The following is an 18,009-nucleotide window of genomic DNA, read 5'->3' on the forward strand; positions in this document are numbered from 1 at the left end:
TTTTTTTTTTGAGTGAGCCAGCTTCTTGACTCTTAAATAACTGTCCTTTTCTTTAGGAGATATTTATAATTATCTGATGGTCCAAATTATTTGCCTCAGGTAAAAAAATCAGACATCAGGAGGTATTAGTGGGTTTAGGAAGGAGGCAAGTTAGAGAGGATAATTAAGTGGGGTTGCCTAAACCTGAGAAATCAAAAACATTTTTCTCAAGTTCTAATATTTAAGTGAAGATTAAAATCATGGCTTTTAAGTTGTGAAGCCTATGAAACTATACCTTGACGGAGGCTCACTTATTTATTATCTCATAGGTGGGAAGGTTACAAATAATATAGACATGTACAGAGATTATATATAATATGTGACACACAAATGTTTGAAATCCAATGAAGAGTGTTCTGGTAGTTATTCTTGAATATTACCCTCACCCAGTCTCTCTAACATACTCCACTGGTAGAGAACACTATAGACATATAGGGTAAAATAAGCTCTCAGGTGGTTGTACGTTTTTCAGTTAAATGTGGGTACAGATTAATGTATGCATATTTACATATATTAGTATATATAGTTTCACAACCATTGTGATTTTAAATATAATTGTTTTAATTGAAAGTGTAATACTTCACATGCGGTAAAAAATTCAAATAGGACAAGAATATAAATAAAAACTCTTTCTCCCACCTCAGGTTCCGCAGTCTTTCTTTCCAGTACTTTTCTGCATCATTGCAGGATGGAAACTGGAATTCATAGAAACACAAATGGGAACACACACACACATGAATAAATATGTAAATATACCTTGCTTTTTTCCCTGTAACAAAAAATCTTGGACAGTTTTCTTATCAGCACAAATAGGTCTATCTTACTGTGTTTAACGATTACAAAATATTCCATTTTATGGGTGTACCTTAATCTACTTAACAGTCTCCTCTTGATGGAAATTTCGGTCATTTTCAGCCTTTTGCTATTACAGTACATATTTTTGTATCTAAGCAGAGTTTATTAAGAGATGAAAAGTGTAGAAGTTGAATTGCTGTATCAAGTGGTGAATGCTATTAAATTTTGATAGATACTGCCAACTGTCTTCCAAAGAGTCTGTACTAATTTACCAAAAGTGCATGAGAGGGCCTGTTTTTCATGCTCTCATCTATACTATAAAACTAACAAACATTTTGTCTTGGTAAAAGTAGTATTTCATTGTTTCTTGAATTTTATTTATTTAATATACTACAACACCACCACCACTGATCATTTCTTGTGTGTGAGTCATTATTCCAAGTGTTTTACATTTTTAACTTAATTAACTCATCAACCCTATGAGGTGACTAGTTCTATTATTCTCTTTTAATAGACATGAAACATGAGACATAGAGGGGGAAATTTACTTGCCCAAGATTATTCAGGTAATGAGTAGAAGGGCTGGAATTCAAACCTAGTAGGTAGTCTGCTCCAGAGCCTGTGCTGTTAACTACCAAGCTAGTCTGTAAATAAATGCCATACATTTATGTCCCATTATATATGAATGAACATATTTATTACATATGAATATGAATATATATCTCTCATGGCCTTTGCACATTTATTTTATTGATTTATAGGGACTCTTTATATATTACAGAAATTAGCCCTTTCTCATATATGAGTTTTAAATATGCCTTCATATTTAAATATGTTTAAATATGTTTCCAATTTGTATTTTTATAACTCTTTATGTTTCTTTTTGCACACAGATATGATGAATTTTGATGCAAATTTTCAATCTTTCATTATGATCATTAGGTTCTATGATTAGCTTAGATCTTCTTCACTCTGAGATTATAAAAATATTCTCCCATGTTTCAGTCTTTCAACTTTTAAATTTCATTTAAACCTTTGATCCTTTTGGACTTCATTTTGGCATCAGGAGTAAAGGCAGATCTCAACAGTTATACACTGATATTTTTTAAAAGATATACAGTTTTGTCTTTTGACACATACATAGATGTAAACCCACTCCATAAATAATATGAACCACCACAAAGATACATACACACAATTGCATGCCCAGATACACCTGTTCATACATATATTGATATGAACAAATGGATACATAGAAATAAAATACATTCCAGAACAAATACAGAAATGAGAATATAGTTATATGTCCCCTGAACACCTGAATACTTGGAGAGGCTTAATTCTTACTGTAATGCCAGACATGAATGAGATTTGGTTGCTGCTCACTTGGGACATGCCTACCCTCCCTTAACGGAACAGAGCAGGAAGGGTTGGACCCTCCCTGTGCATCAGTATATATATCAAAAGCATCCCACACAAATTGGTTCAACTCCTTGTTTATGATTCTTGTGCTTTGTAGCAAAGTAAGAAAGCAGGTCAACAAGAGTCATATAAAAGAAGGCTCAAATCACAGGCTAGAATTTATTCAGTATCTTTTACCTACCTGTTGAGGAAACCAGTCAAATTTTGGCTGTTTCCAGAGTCACAGCTTGGCTGCCTTTTAATTTCTAGCTATAAAAGTTAACTACTGGACTTCCCTGGTGGCGCAGTGGTTGAGAGTCCGCCTGCCGATGCAGGGGACACGGATTCGTGCCCCGGTCCGGGAAGATCCCACATGCTGCGGAGCGGCTGGGCCCGTGAGCCATGGCCTCTGAGCCTGCGCGTCCGGAGCCTGTGCTCCGCAACGGGAGAGGCCACAACAGTGAGAGGCGCGCGTACCGCAAAAAAAAAAAAAAAAAGTTAACTACTGATTCAGATCTTCCTATTTTGAAGGAAAATGAAAGAAGAAGAATAACTGGATCTAGGCCAGTTGTTCTCAACCAGGGCAATTTTGCCACTAGGGGATGCTTGCAGTGTCCGGAGCCATAGGGAATAGGGGCAGCTACCATCTGCCATCTAGTAGGTAGAGGCCAAAGGTGCTGTTGACTTCTTACAATTTCCAGGACAGCCTCCCCACCTCTCCTACAATTATCAGGTCCAGAATGTCAATAATGTTCAGCAACCCTGGTGTAGGTCAAGGTAGGAAATCCAGATATCTGGGTTAAGTGTTGGTATTTAGACTTTGAGGGATAGAATTACATTATAAAGAAAGACTTTAGCATCTTTATACCAACTCAGTACTAACACATTTTAGGGGGTTTGGTGGCTGTTTTTGTTTTACTTCTTGACTCCATATGATATGGCCATTTACATAATCAGTAAACAAGTAGACAGGTCAATGGCAACTATCACTGCCCTTAATTATATAATATAAGAAGTCTGAGAATCTTAAAAGTTATTATCTTAAAACCCTTCCAGTTACTAACTCTTTTGTTTATCACCTTCAAAGACATGCCTTGTGTTTGTGGTGTAGTTTTCTAATAGCCTGTTTTTTCTTGTTCTTTAAACAAGTTCTGTGGACACTTTAAATCGTCCAGCAAAGTTATCACTGTTCTTTTAATAAGTAACATATTGTAGTTTGCGGCAGCAGTTTTACAGTAAAGGGAAGTTCTTGTGAAATCCCTTGATTCTGGGAAGATGAGGGAAGGCAAAAGAAAAAAGAAAGGAAGCATGAACGCTATGCAGTTCTGCATCATTAATACTAGCAATGGGTTCTTTTACCGCCTGCCCTCTCACCTCTTGTTTTCTGACCCAGTTCTGTGTGCTTGGATGTAAAATTTTGGCTGAGGGCTGCTCTTGCATGGAATGCAGTAAGTGGCTTGTCAACCTGACCAATGCATTAAGAAAATGAATTTTAAAGGTGCTCACAGAATATAAGTAGAAGAATCAAACTTCAGTGGAAGGCGAGCTTCATTTAAAGCACAATGTTCTCTACAAGTTAATTCTTTCCCTCTAAAATCTAAATAGGGCAGCAATAGGGGATCATTATGTTAGATTGTCAGGTTTCTTGGGATGAAACTCTGTACAGCTAGAGAGTAACTGCATCTGCATTATAGCAATGGCATTTAGCTGAGTCTGATGACTTTGAAGCATTTATAATTCAGTAATTAGCATAGTAACGAATGAGCCAACTTAAGAACAGAGTTTTTAATTGACTCTGTGATTTTAAGCAGTTCTTGCAATGCTTGTTAAAATTTTAATCGCTGGCATTCATATTTTGGCAGACTTTATACTTTACAAGGAAAACTGATTGAGAGTGGGGCAGAGTTGGAGAATGGGCAGTTTTACGTGGCTGTCGGCAGAGATAAGTTTAAGAAATTGCCTTACAGTGAATTACTTTTTGACAAGTCAACGATGAGAAGGTCTTATGGGTAAGTTTGCATCCTCATTCACTTCTCACATTTTAATTATCACTTGAAATAGCCTTGAGTCTTATGCTGACCACTGGTCTATTTTATAGAATCTTGTTTATCAGTTTAAATGGAAAGCATGTATGAAATAAATTGATTGGTGTTTATTTTGCCATGATTGGAGATTGAGAACTATTGCATGAAAATATAATTTTGAGGAATCCATGATAGACTATATAGTATTGTTTTACCATTCACTTAACGAATTTATAATGAAGACTTATTTTTGTGAAAAAGATACAGGGCAGTAAGCTTCTAAACAGCATACGTTATTAGAAGTTTTAATAGCATCTTAACTGGTTAGCTAGATGGAATAACTTTTCAGGTGGTGCGTAGAGAAACTTCTAAAGGTCATTAAAAATGAATATTTTCTACTTTAAAAAATAAAAACAGTAAAATATAAAAATGATATAGTTCCTTTTGTACAAATAAGTAGAATGGCTGGGTGTGTAATTATTACATGCAGAATTTTAAAGATTACACTATTAACTACACACAGTGCACAGTGGACCATTTTCCTCTATGAGATGTCATATATTTGTGAAGAATGCCTTATTTCAGCCCAGTAGATGTACGCTGAGGCATGCATTTTCATGAAGAGCCCCAGCCCTGGATGCAGGGACCGTTTGGCTTGCTCATGGTGGGCTGCAATCCATCTCTGCTGCTTTTCTGTGTCCACTTTGCTAGAAAACTGACTTTTTGTAGTTGTCCTCTGCTAGGGTGGGTGATTTGTGGCCGAGATAGAGCAGAATGTCACCCATTTGTTCTCCATTAATTTGCAATCTGTGTAGCTTGATGGAGAGGCTAGCCAAGGGTTTCATAAGTAATAGATGAAATGGAATTTCAGGGGTGGTGTTTGAAGTATGCAAGCAGACTTACTGCTAACCATCCTTACCCATCCATGAAATCAAATCCTTCACAACCTTTGCTAAACAATACTGGGTCAGGCTGCTGGGCGTTGCAGTACACACTGCAGTAAGAGCTTGTACTTGATGGCAGTGAGAAAACTAGCTCATGGTGGCCTTTCTCAGACAGATTGGTAAGATTTACCTTTATCTCTGTGGCCTCCTTATTTTCAGAGAGGGTTAGGTTTCAAGATGGGTTGGGTTTTAAGATGGATCTTTTCCTATAATAGAAACATCTGGGAAATAACTTACTCTTAGAGCCGAAGAGAATTTTTTACTTTTTGGTCAGAATGACTGGTTTAGAAACTCCCTGAATAGACATGCCAGTGTTTTACTATTCTATGCTTCTATCAGAGGCAGACATTATAGACATGATAAAAACTATGGAAATTTATAGTTTTAAATGCCATCTGGCAAAATCATCATTCGGCTTGGGAAATGATTTTTTGAAATGCAAATAGAAAATTTAGAGATCTGATTTAAAATGCTATGAAAAAACTTAAGACAGTACTAAATTTATTTGTAAGCATCAATTAAAATACTATACAAGAGGGACTTCCCTGGTGGCGCAGTGGTTAAGAATCCGCCTGCCAAGACAGGGGACGTGGGTTTGAGCCCTGGTCCGGGAAGATCCCACATGCCTTGGAGCAACTAAGCCCGTGCACCACAACTACTGAGTCTGCACTCTAGAGCCCGTGAGCCACAATTACCGAGCCCACGTGCCACAACTACTGAAGCCTGCGTGCCTAGAGCCGGTGCTCCGCAACAAGAGAAGCCACCACAATGAGAGGCCCGCGCACGGCAACGAAGAGTAGCCCCTGCTCAGTGCAACTAGAGAAAGCCCGTGCGCAGCAACGAAGACCCAACACAGCCAAAAATAAATTAAAAAAATAAATAAATTTATATTAAAAAATACTATACAAGAAAACACTAAAGGTCTTTTGGAATGGAATTTGGAAATGTTATGGTGGTCTTTGTGAAACTGGGAAAGTCTATGGGACTTTTTGTGAAATACTGATGTCAGTAAGTAGTTGAGTTCCATGTCAGGATGACAAATTGAGATGACGATTATCTTGCCTTATATATTATTTGTGAATAATGCTCAGATTTCTAAATTGCAATTTGTTTCCGCAGTCAGAAAGCCTCTTCACTGCCTCCTATTGTAGGATCCAGAAAGTCTAAAGGGAGTGTAAGTATCAGATACTTTACTCATTAATGTTCTATATTTCTGTATGATACACAGAGACTGTCCTTTGGGTTTCAATTAAATTCGAAGAAATGAAACTTAGCCACCTTGTGGTATATAAGCAATTATGTGAAACAACACTAGAACATTAATGTTACAACTAAGTTTCTAAAGGAGAGCTAACATTTTAAAAATATGGATTTCAAAATATCTTTTTCCTAATATACAGACCTGATAAAATTTATACCATGGTTGAAATCTAGGCAGTGATACACAAATGAGAAGAAATGCTGTATTACGTCACACCAGTGGTCTGCCCAGTCTTGTTTTCTGTCAATGACCAAGACTGAAAAGAAAGTTTTTGTAACAGAATAGTAAATCTCAGTTATGTTCCTTTAAAAGATTGAGAATCATTCCAAATATTTAGCTCCTTATCAGAATCTTTTCCATCCATCCTTCATTCATTTATTTGTTAATTCAGCAAATGTCTACTAAATACCCATTATATGGGAACTGTGACAAGTATTTAGTAGGTAACTTCTTAACCTGTTTGTATTTTTTGTCTGTACCCCCTCATGGAGGTGGGTTTCATGTCATGCTGGAGTATTGCTTTGACAGGTCTTCTTGGCTGAAACTTCTCTTTCTACTCTTTTGGTTGAACTTCCTGACCTGTAGTGGTCAGAAGTGATCTGACATTTCCCCTTTCTGAATTAAATAAGCAAAACGCTTATACTGGTGTTTTGTAAAACAAGTGGCTGCTGGGCAATGATACTGTCTCCTAATGATGATTTAGATATTTCTTCCCCTCCCCCCTTTCTGTAATACCATGTGAAATTCTTGAAAAAGAAAAATAATTTTGTGTGAAGAAATAGTGCTGATCTCAGTATAACAAACAACAGACATACCCACTCATTCACTGTAACTATTGTACTATTTATGACAAAGCTCTTGCTCTCAAGAAACTTACAGTCTAATTGAAATAGAGAAAATAGTTTGAAAAGGTAACTAACAAGCTAAAGCTAAATATAAAAAATGTGCTGAGATAGGTATACAGAAGGAATGAGACAGAAGGAATCAATGTGCATTTGGCCAAAGTACATGGGGGAAGTTGAATTTGAGCTGTGCCTTTGAGGACGGTTTAAGATTCGGGTGAAGGTTAGTGAGAGGAAAGGGGAGATAGAAAGGACAGTGTGGAGAAAGGAGCAGAGATGAGCGCACGGAGAAACAATCATTTTGGCTGATATTTAGTGAACACTTGAGGGTTCAACACCATGCCAAGGGCTTTACAGATGTGATTTATTTAACCCCAACCCCATGAGGCAGGTACTGTTGTTATTGCATTTAAAAATGAGAAAAGGAGGGCTTCCCTGGTGGCACAGTGGTTGAGAGTCCGCCTGCCGATGCAGGGGACACGGGTTCGTGCCCTGGTCTGGGAAGATCCCACGTGCTGCGGAGCGGCTGGGCCCGTGAGCCATGGCCGCTGAGCCTGTGCGTCCGGAGCCTGGGTTCAGCAGTGGGAGAGGCCATGACAGTGAGAGGCCCGCGTACCGCAAAAAAAAAAAAAAAAAAAGAGAGAAAAGGAAACACAGATAGTAGAAGTAGCATCTCCAAAGGCTCCATTGAGTAAACGGAGGGGAAGGATTGAGTCTGGATGGCCCGCTTGGAGGGAGCTAATGCTTCTGACCCCAGGGGGACAATGAGTCCCTCAGGCCAGCTGGAACAGAGGCCCCTCCTGGCGTGGAGGCTGACATGCTCACTTGGTAGGTGGTGGCAGGTTTTTTTTTTTTTTTTTTTTTTTGCGGTATGCGGGCCTCTCACTGCTGTGGCCTCTCCTGTTGTGGAGCACAGGCTCCGGACACGCAGGCTCAGCAGCCACGGCATACAGGCCCAGCGCTCTGCGGCATGTGGGATCCTCCTGGACCGGGGCACGAACCCGTGTCCCCTGCATCGGCAGGCGGACTCTCAACCACTGTGCCACCAGGGAAGCCCTGGTGGCAGTTTTAGATGACCTTGAATGTCAGAATGTAGAGTTTAGTCTTTAGCCTTGAGTTAAGGGAAGCTCATGAAGGCTTCAGAGAAGTGAGAATGTTGATCCAAGTGCAGTCTAGAAAGGCCAGATCTTTTATGTGGAGAAAACCTTAATATGGTGAGAGGCCATCGATGAGCTGTCAATTACAAAGCAACTTCCATAACCTTGGTGTAAAGTGGTAAGAGCCTAGACCAGGTAGGTGGTGAGGGAGCAGCAGTAGGTGATTATTGCTTATGAAGAAACAAAGGACTTGCTAGGTGATTGGATACAGGGGATTAATGGAGCAGTTGGAGCCAAAGATAACTGCAAGTTTCTGAGCTTGGATGCCAGAGAAAATGGTGGTACTATGGCTAAGAAGGGGGCAACTAGAGGAAAGAGTGACCTGCTTATTTTCCAATGCATTGAGTTGTGTCATCATGGAATCTAGGTGAAAAATGTTCAGCTAGCAGTTGTAAATGGCAGAGGCTGAGGACATCAGATGTTGATTTGCAAGTTCATCCACATGATGGTCATAGTCGAAGAGCAGAGACGTGTCATGGTGGTGTTCTTTCGTCGCACCCAGCACAGCCTGGCAGGGAGCAGGGTTCTTCATGCTGTTGAGTGAGAGGATGGGGGAGTGGGTGCCGAGAGAGAGAGAGAGACAGACAGACAGACAGACAGAGCAGTGAGAACCACAGAGGACCCAAAACTTCATGTGTGTGGAGAGCAAGGGGAGAGAGAGAATTCTAGTAACTGAAAAATATATTTTAGCCACAATAAAGCTAAATAAAAACCAGGAAGTTAGGGTTTGGAAATTCTGTCCTCTTGCTCTTCTTCAGGACTTTGGAGTGGAATGTCTTCCACGTCCCATGCACATGTGAGCTCATTAACTCTCACAGTACAGCTGGAAAGGTGATGGTTAAACAGAGACCAAGTGTAGTTGAGTAACTGACCTAGGTCATAGGGAAAGTTCACGTCAGAACCAAGATCAGGACTCAGTTCTTTACATCCACAATTACTGAACTTCAGGATTAGGTGCTTACTCTTCTGAAATTTAGAACGTCTGAGTTTTTATTAAAAATGTGTAATGTGTTTCCCGTTTTAAAATTCATACACAGGAGGCACATACATGCCTCTTTCTTGCTCACTTGTTTGGAAGACCTGTGCTGTGAATACTGCATCATCTAATGATGATTGGTGAAGTCTTCTGTGTGTCTGGTGTGGAACTAAGCACCAGGGAGATGGTATCGTGCAAAAAGACACAACACTCTCTCTTAGCCCTGGCCTACTCATGGAGACAAGGGTTACATAGGCAATGCCACAAAGCAATATGTAATTACAAAGTGTGACTAAAATGAAGGAAAAGTATAGAACAATATGCAAGAAGGTAAAAGGAGAACTTAGATATGTGTGTCAGGAAAAGACCTCTTTGAGGAAGTGGCCTTTTAAGACTCCAAGTTTTATTTTGAGATGAATTTCCATCTCATACACAGCAAAGACTCAAAATTATATTGCCATGCTATGACTTAGAAAAATACATTGATAGCAGAGTCTACCTCTCTTTCCACAATGCATGCTCCCTAAGCATTCTGTAGATTCATCCATCCATTCATCTGCTCATCCAGCCATCCATCCAACGTGTGTTTAGTGAGCACTTACTGAGTGCCAGGAATTGCTCCAAGCAACTGGCATAGATTAATGAACAGACAGACAAGGTTTCAGACCTCAAGGAACTTTTGTTCTAGTGCCTGTATCTGTGTGGGAGTAGGGAGGGTGGAAGAATGGGGTAGACAGACTATCAATCTCTAAACACATATAGGGACTTCCCTGGTGGTTCAGTGGTAAAGAATCCGCCTTCCAATGCAGGGGATGCAGGTTCGATCCCTGATCGGGGAGCTAGGATCCCACATGCCGCGGGTCAACCAAGCCGGCGCGCCACAACTACTGAGCTCGCACGCCTCAACTAGAGCCCGTGTGCCGCAAACTACAGAGCCCACGTGCCCTGGGGCCTGGGCGCCACAACTAGAGCAGAGAAAACCCGCATGCCACAACAAGAGAGAAGCCTGCAGGCCGTAACAAAGAGCTCACGCGCCGCAACAAAAGATCCCGCGTGCCTCGACGAAGATCCTGTGAGCTGCAACTAAGACCCGACACAGCCAAAAATAAATAAATAATAAACAAATATATAAACAATTTCAGATGGTGATAAGTGCTATGAGGACAATAAAATGTGGGCACTAATTAGGACACTAATTGATATAAGATTTTCTGAGATTGGCACCTTAATGTGCCAATGTATGTAAAGGAGCCAGTCACACAAGGTGGGTGCAGGAGAAACAGTCACAAGGGCCCTTGGTAAAAAGCTTGGCATAAAGGAGTGGGGCAGAAAGAAGGCTGGAGTGGTCTGCGATTAAATTGGAGGGGCGGGCAGGGCCCGATCGTGTAGGCCATGCATGGAGTTTGGATTTTATTCCTTACCAGGACACCGTTTGAGGGATACAAGTAGAGAGTGGTATCATTTGATTTGCAGGTTTTTTTTTTTTTTGCGGTACGCGGGCCTCTCACCATTGTGGCCTCTCCCGCTGCGGAGCAGAGGCTCCGGACGCACAGGCTCAGTGGCCATGGCTCACGGGCCCAGCCACTCCGCGGCATGTGGGATCCTCCCAGACCAGGGCACGAACCCGTGTCTCCTGCATCGGCAGGGGGACTCTCAACCACTGCGCCACCAGGGAAGCCCTGATTTGCAGTTTTAAGGGATCATTCTGGCTGTGTTGTCTACAGAGAAGGGGGGCGGGGCAAGAACAGAAGCAGGAGGCAGTGGGATGGCTGGCATCCAGGTGAGTGATGCAGGTGACTTGGACAGGAGGCAGCAGAGCAGATGGACATCTATCCTATTTCTTCTTGGAGCGTATTGTAACTGCTGTCACTGACCCGTTCATCTAATAACTGTTTATTGAGTCCATATTATGTCCCGAGCACTGTTTTAGCGCTTGTGGGGAAGGGGAGACAGAGATTCCAGAGAAAACTGTAAATGTATGAAGCTTCTATTCTGGAGGAGGAAAAAGACAAACAAATACACATGTGATATTAATCAGGGATAAGCCTGAAGAGAAATGCGTGAGGATATGGAAAGAGAAAGTGAGAGAGGGCACAGTATCCTTTGGGTGGCCAGGGTGGGCCTCCTTTAGGACGTTATATTCAGCCAAGGGGAGTAACCCGCCGGGCACACAGTAGGTTCTCAGGAAACCCGTCTAGTGGATGTGTGAGTGAGTGCTGTGAGCCGCACAGAGAGGATATTCTATGTCAGGCGTTCCAAAAGCACAAACTTGGTTTTTAAGAGAAGGATCAGTTTGCTCCTTTCCTTTAATTAATTGGTTCCCTGAAGAATGTACGTGTTTTTAAGATTGTTAACCGCTTGGCACTGAGTGGGGCTGTGAGTGAATGGGACTATAGGCGAGCAGGCTTAAGACTTTCGGAACTACTGTCCAATCAAAGGGAAGGCATCTCCGAACCCGTGATGCAAATCAAAGGGGACACAACTGGATTTTTAGGAAATCATTTCTCCACACCGCCTTCTAGGAATGGCTGTATTGCAGCATGAAGGAGAGTGTGAGTGGGGGCCTGATAGAACTTCAAACAAAAAAAGAGAGAGAGAGAGAAAGCTGCCATAGTCTGCATAGAGGACCCTGCTGTGCAGGGGTGATGTGTCCGCGAGGCCCCACCCTTGTGGTAGGGAGTGTGGGTAACAGGGTTGGGGGGTTCTGGGGGGTCCACCAGACCCTTTCAAAACAGCCAGGGAATGCCAGAAGTTACCCCTGTTCAGACTGGGGAGTCACAGAGATGAGCACATTAAGAATAATTTTACCTTGTGATTCTAGCCTTGAAAACAAAAGGAATCCTCTGAAGTCCTATTAAGTTTGAAAAATTAACCCACCGGCGGGAGGCTGTTCTCTAGCTGCGAGGTCTCACCACACGGAATCCAAGCACCCTCTAGTGGAAGAGATGTAAAATCAGGGACGTATTTGAAAGAGCCAATACGACGTTAAATTGTCTTTAGTTGTCCTTATTACCATGTGGCTGATGTATCTTGTGATCAGTAATGTACAGGCTCAAATATTGTAATTGCTAAGGTTTTGGTAAGAAAACGGCATGATCAGAGTCATGGTGAAGCAAGGTCAATTACAAATGCTTCCCAAATTCCATTTTGCCCTTTGGGAAACGGGGTCCAATTTGGATAAAAGGGTTTCTCACACTTCCCATTACTAGATGCGCAGTGAGAGAAATGCCAGCCTAAGTCTGGGTCTGGTCCCTTGCTCAGAAGGTCTCCTGGGTGCATCGCTGAAATACACACACTGTGAAGGCTGCTGTGTGTGGCAAATCCGTCACAAAATTATTTTAAACTTGATGCTTTATGGCCCATGTGTCTTTGACACATGTTCATGGGGGCTGAAAATGAGTCTACCTTGATAATGAAAGAAACCTGAGTTGATTGGATCTTGTTGGAAAGAGCCTAGGGAATTACTGAAAAAATCCCAGTTTCAGTAGAGTGAGGGGTGATCAAAGGGCTCTTTGTAGTTTTTTGTTTGTTTGGGCCAGAGGTTTTCTATTCCTATCAGATATTTTGGTATGTGTGTGTGGCAAAGGCAGGACAGTGGTTGAAGTGTCACATGGGGTCTAGTTTTCACATGGGACACGCTGTAAAATTTGGCTGCTTCTTGATTTCTTCTACTTTGGGAAAAAGTCATCATCTGTTACTTCCAGGTAGCTTTTTTAGGGAACCATTCTGTATAATAGCTGTTTCTAGTGTCTTGGGTATTAGGAAGGTTCAGTGTAGCGGAAAAATCAGACCTGGGTAAACTTGAGAAAGTTAATTCCTTTATCTGTAAAATAGTGATAATAATACCTATCTATACATTTGGTAAATATTTGGGGTTATGAGTACTAAGCACACAAGAGGTACTTAGTAATATTGTTTTATCAACTATCATAGCTCTCATGAGATGGCAAAACTCCCCTATTCCCTATGCCCCACAAATAGCAGTGACTATCCATGTATCCAAGTTACGAGTCACATGCAGAAGTCTCAGAAAAGAAAGGAAAATCCATCTCTCCATTCCTTTGCCCTTCCCTTTCTCTATAACTTATTTACATATTATCTATAATTTATATAATTAACTATATAAATGAGTATATATAATTTATATTATATAATTTATTTATATCTTTGTTTATTATATATCTATTTCATTTTTTTAGATGAATCAATATTTTCTTTTTCTAATTTTTATTTTATATTGCAGTATTGTTGATTTATAATGTTGTATTAGTTTCAGGTGTACAGCAAAGTGATTCAATTATACATATACATATGCCTATTCTTTTTCAGATTCTTTTCCCATTTAGGTTATTACAGAATATTGAGTAGAGTTCCCTGTGCTATACGACATGTTTTCTTTTTTAAAAAGAAAAGCATTTAAATTCTTTCCCGTCTTCAAATTACAAAACAGTTATTCCTTTTTACTCAGTTTAATTTAGTTCTTACTCACCAAGTGCCTGGCAGTTAGTCATTAATCAATATTTGATTGCATGAGTGTCAATCACCAAAGCCATGCCTCATATAGTTATTGGAATCAACTAGTCTTTCTTCATGCTCCCAAATCGCCCTTTTGAGTGTCCCTAATAGCGGTGTAGTAAATCAGAACTTCCTGTATATTCAACAACAGAGTTGTTTTTTTTTTTTTTTTGCCATACGTGGGCCTCTCACTGTTGCGGCCTCTCCCGTTGCGGAGCACAGGCTCCGGACCCGCAGGCCCAGCGGCCGTGGATCACGGGCCTAGCTGCTCCACGGCATGTGGGATCTTCCCAGACCGGGGCACGAACCCGTGTCCCCTGCATCGGCAGGCGGACTCTTAACCACTGTGCCACCAGGGAAGCCCTGATTTTTAAAATTATATGAATCCCCAGACACTCCAGGATGGGGCATCTGCTTCTCCCTTGTTTTACCCCTTTGTGAATAAGAGTTTTCCCAGAGAGTGGTAAAAAACCATTATGCTGAGATCCAGAGTTTCTCATTCTTTAAGTTTCATTTCAGTCCTTGAAAGTTCAACAGCATCTCTGAACATTCTAGTAGGCTTGCTAGAAGGGTTACTCCTCTCATTCAAGGCTTTTAAAGTTTTAGAATCTTGGGACGAATAGACTTGTTTGCAAATAGACTAGAATGTGAGACCTGGGCGTTGGTTTCTTCTCACATGATGGTTTTGGAATCTCTTCTATAATCACATTAGCCATTTTTCCTGCCTGAAAGTTTATGGCCTTGTGAGGAAGAATCATTAAAGAAAAGGAAAGAAAAAAACCCAACTCTGGTTGCAGTTAATGCAATAATTAAATGGAAACTGTATGTTTAAATTACATTTGGAATAGGAAATTAAATTATGCAAAAAAAGTGTTATAGGTTTGGACAAGTTTTCATAATGTTAATAAATTTATGCATAATTCATTTTCTTGTAGGCTATGACAAAATAGCATAAATAACTTCATTTGTAAGGCTGTGAATTTTTCTATTCTTAATTGGGTGATAGCTAAAACTATTTAAATGCTTCTGGATGACTGAATATATAAATGTTTAAAATGGGCAGTTATAGTAGGTTTCTAGGCAGATTTGTTTGTTTAATATTGCTACACTTATTTTCAGATACTAGCATACTACAGATGTTGCATAAAGATTGCACCCAATATTGTGTGAGTTTGGTGTGATTTTTAAGAAAAAGATATTAACTCTCTGCTCTTGAAGGAAGCACTCTGATAGTCTTTGAACAAAACTACATGCCAGGCACTGTACTCATTACTTTATAAACGTTACCATTTCATCCTAATGATGGACCTCACGGCAGGCACATCGACCCCATTCAATTGATAAGGATTCAGGCTCAAAGAAGGTAGGAGTTAGTTACCGCAAGGTCCCATAGGTGGTTAGTGGCAGTGCAGTGGCCCTGACATGGGTATTTTGGGTCTCTAAAACGTGCATTCTTTCTACTACCTGCAGCCTCACTCCTTACACACTCAGGTAAGTGTAGCACCTGAGCGTCTGAAGGCCAAGGCTGTCTTGTTCGGAGGGTGTTTCTCGCAATGGCCAAGCAGTGGCTGAGTATCAGCACAGCTGTTCCTTGGGTACAGTAGCCACCACTGTAGTGATTCTGTGTGGCTCCCCAGGAGCTGTATATGGGCCAGTGACAGGAGCCACTGAACTCAACCTCACCTTCATGCTGAGAAGCTCACTTTGCAGATGCAAGGTCTTCGTTTCGAGAGGCACACGGGAATCAGAGGCAACCACCAAAAGTGTGATCATTGGGGGCCGCCTTGCAGGAATGAAGGGCATGTGGTCTTGAGCTGCTTGTGTCTGTGTTGCTCTGGGTTTGTGATTCATAGAGACCATGGCAGTCACCAACAGATGAGTCAATATCAGAGGATTTCTACAAGCACAGTGCTTGTATGATGATACCGATACACTCACAGTGACGACCAGTTAAGAAGGTATTTCTAGATTAACTGATCAAACGGGTTTGTCATTATTCCTCATCCAGTAGCTGGCTGCTGATTCTTCTGAAAGGTGCAGGAGGGAGAGGAAGGTTAAGACAGCAGACCCGCTCTGCTCCTTGCTGGCTGGCTGACCTTGGGCAGGCTTAAGCACTAAGCCTCATTTGCTTGTGTATATAATGGGGTGATAACAGTACCTGTCTCTCAGGTTATGAGGACTGAGTGAGACAATTTCATAGAACACCTGGTACAATTAAGTACTCAACAATTGTCAAGTGCTATTATTTTTATTCTCCTTCCTCTGATAGACCCTTCCTCTGTCACCAAGAAGAGTTAACGTAGGTAGTGGACAGCAGCAGAATCAGTACAATACCCCCATCTCCCGCCCCTGCCCTTTTTACCACTAGTTAGTGACTTGTACTGAATACTAATCGCTTAGGGAGTTCATCAGCCGATAGTAAGGGTCTAATCTTTTGCCATGTAGGGAAATGATCGCCAATCTAAGTCAACAGTCGGATCCAGCGACAACTCATCTCCTCAGCCTCCAAAGAGGAAAGGGAAAAAAGAAGATGTGAATTCAGAAAAAACCACGAAAGGGAAACAGAGTGTAAAGTTAAAGAGTTCGCCGCAAACAATTCCAAACAGTGGTAAGTTTGTTGTTATTATTATTATATTGTTATTATTGATTATCATTATCTTAAGGCTGTGATACAATTTTAATTTGTAAATAGATCCATTTGTTTTCCTGGGCCTACAGAAAAGACTCCTTATTGTCCTATATGAGAGTTTTCAAAGAAGACTTTCTGCGTATGAGAGATGCTGCTGTTTTTCATGCTTTATCTCTATTTGTAATTAGAGATTCTGCTACGAGGACATGTGCTTTTTAAATTTTTTATCAAAAAAAAATTTTTTTGGCTGCTTTGGGTGTTTGTTGCTGCGCATGGACTTTCTCTAGTTGTGGCGAGCGGGGGCTACTCTTCATTGTGGTGCGTGGGCTTCTCATTGCAGTGGCTTCTCTTGTTGTAGAGCGCGGGCTCTAGGTACACAGTCTTCAGTAGTTGTGGCATATGGGCTCAGTAGTTGTGGCTTGTGGGCTCTAGAGCACAGTTGTGGCGCATGGGTTTAGTTGCTCCGCGGCATGTGGGATATTCCTGGATCAGGGATCGAACCCGTGTCCCCTGCATTGGCAGGCGGATTCTTAACCACTGCAGCACCAGGGAAGTCCCAAGGACATGTGTTTTGAGGTAAAATATGTCTTGAGTGGTCGTATTGGAAAAGGTAACTTTTACCATCCTGTGTTCCAGCTAAAAGGGCTCGATTAACATTTTTGCCAACCACTGTTGATCCCTCTTATTTGTGTGTATACAACCCTTGTTCACATTCATTACGAATTGCTTTTAGTCACAGATCACTTTTTCCAAAAAGATATTTTACCGGTTTTACTGATATCCAAGAGAACACACACACACACAACTTTACCAATAAACAATATGTACCAAGTTAGTTACGTGTCTTGCATGACCAGGCGAGAGATGGTATAAAATAATTTAAAACATTTTGCATTAGTACAAGATTTCAAGGTAAAAGTGTGATAAACTAAGGGTGAGTGCCAAAAGAATTGTGAACTTTTCATGTTAGTTTTTTGTGAAGACAAGCTCTTTTTGGCTTCACTCGGAGCATGGTCTCAGTGGGGCGAGCGCACGAGGGTGGAGTGATGCTGTGGGCCGGGGGCTGGCTGGGACAAGGCTGGAGGAGTGCCGGCTTCTCCCTCCCCCTGGGATCCACTTACCCCCACTGGAAGACATGCCAGGCTGCCCTGGAAAAGGATGAATGGGATCAAGTTTCAGATTCATGGCCAGAGCTTGGCTTCCATCTGGGAGCTCCAGCTCACTTCAAAGTCCACATGAAGTGTCACATTAGAATTACAGCTCAAGTGGGCTTCACAGCTGAGGAGACACCATGAACTTGTGTGAGTGTTTAGAAGACGCTGCTCAGATGATTAAAGTTTCAGAAGAAAAATGTGTGAGACTAAGTTAAAAGAACAGGTGAAATGGAAGGAGCCAATTTCATAGAGAAGAAAGTGGAGGGGTTTTA

The 18,009-nt window shown here is 41.2% G+C and overlaps 1 protein-coding gene and 1 long non-coding RNA gene across 2 annotated transcripts in view; one reads left to right on the top strand and one right to left on the bottom strand.

Moving 5' to 3' along the window:
• LOC125965682 (uncharacterized) overlaps positions 1 to 18,009 on the bottom strand; it is a 667,016-nt gene that overhangs the window by 265,599 nt on the left and 383,408 nt on the right. The gene's annotated exons all lie outside the window — the stretch shown is intronic.
• Positions 1 to 18,009, top strand: part of DCDC2 (doublecortin domain containing 2) — a 148,361-nt gene that overhangs the window by 48,709 nt on the left and 81,643 nt on the right. The window contains exons 5-7 of the mRNA XM_004273527.4: positions 4,098 to 4,244; positions 6,323 to 6,377; positions 16,400 to 16,562. Coding sequence (XP_004273575.1) covers positions 4,098 to 4,244; positions 6,323 to 6,377; positions 16,400 to 16,562 — 365 coding nt within the window. The remainder of the gene's footprint in view (positions 1 to 4,097; positions 4,245 to 6,322; positions 6,378 to 16,399; positions 16,563 to 18,009) is intronic.

This window comes from Orcinus orca, chromosome 10 (genome assembly GCF_937001465.1).
Source record: "Orcinus orca chromosome 10, mOrcOrc1.1, whole genome shotgun sequence".
In the NCBI taxonomy this organism is placed as follows: Eukaryota; Metazoa; Chordata; class Mammalia; order Artiodactyla; family Delphinidae; genus Orcinus; species Orcinus orca.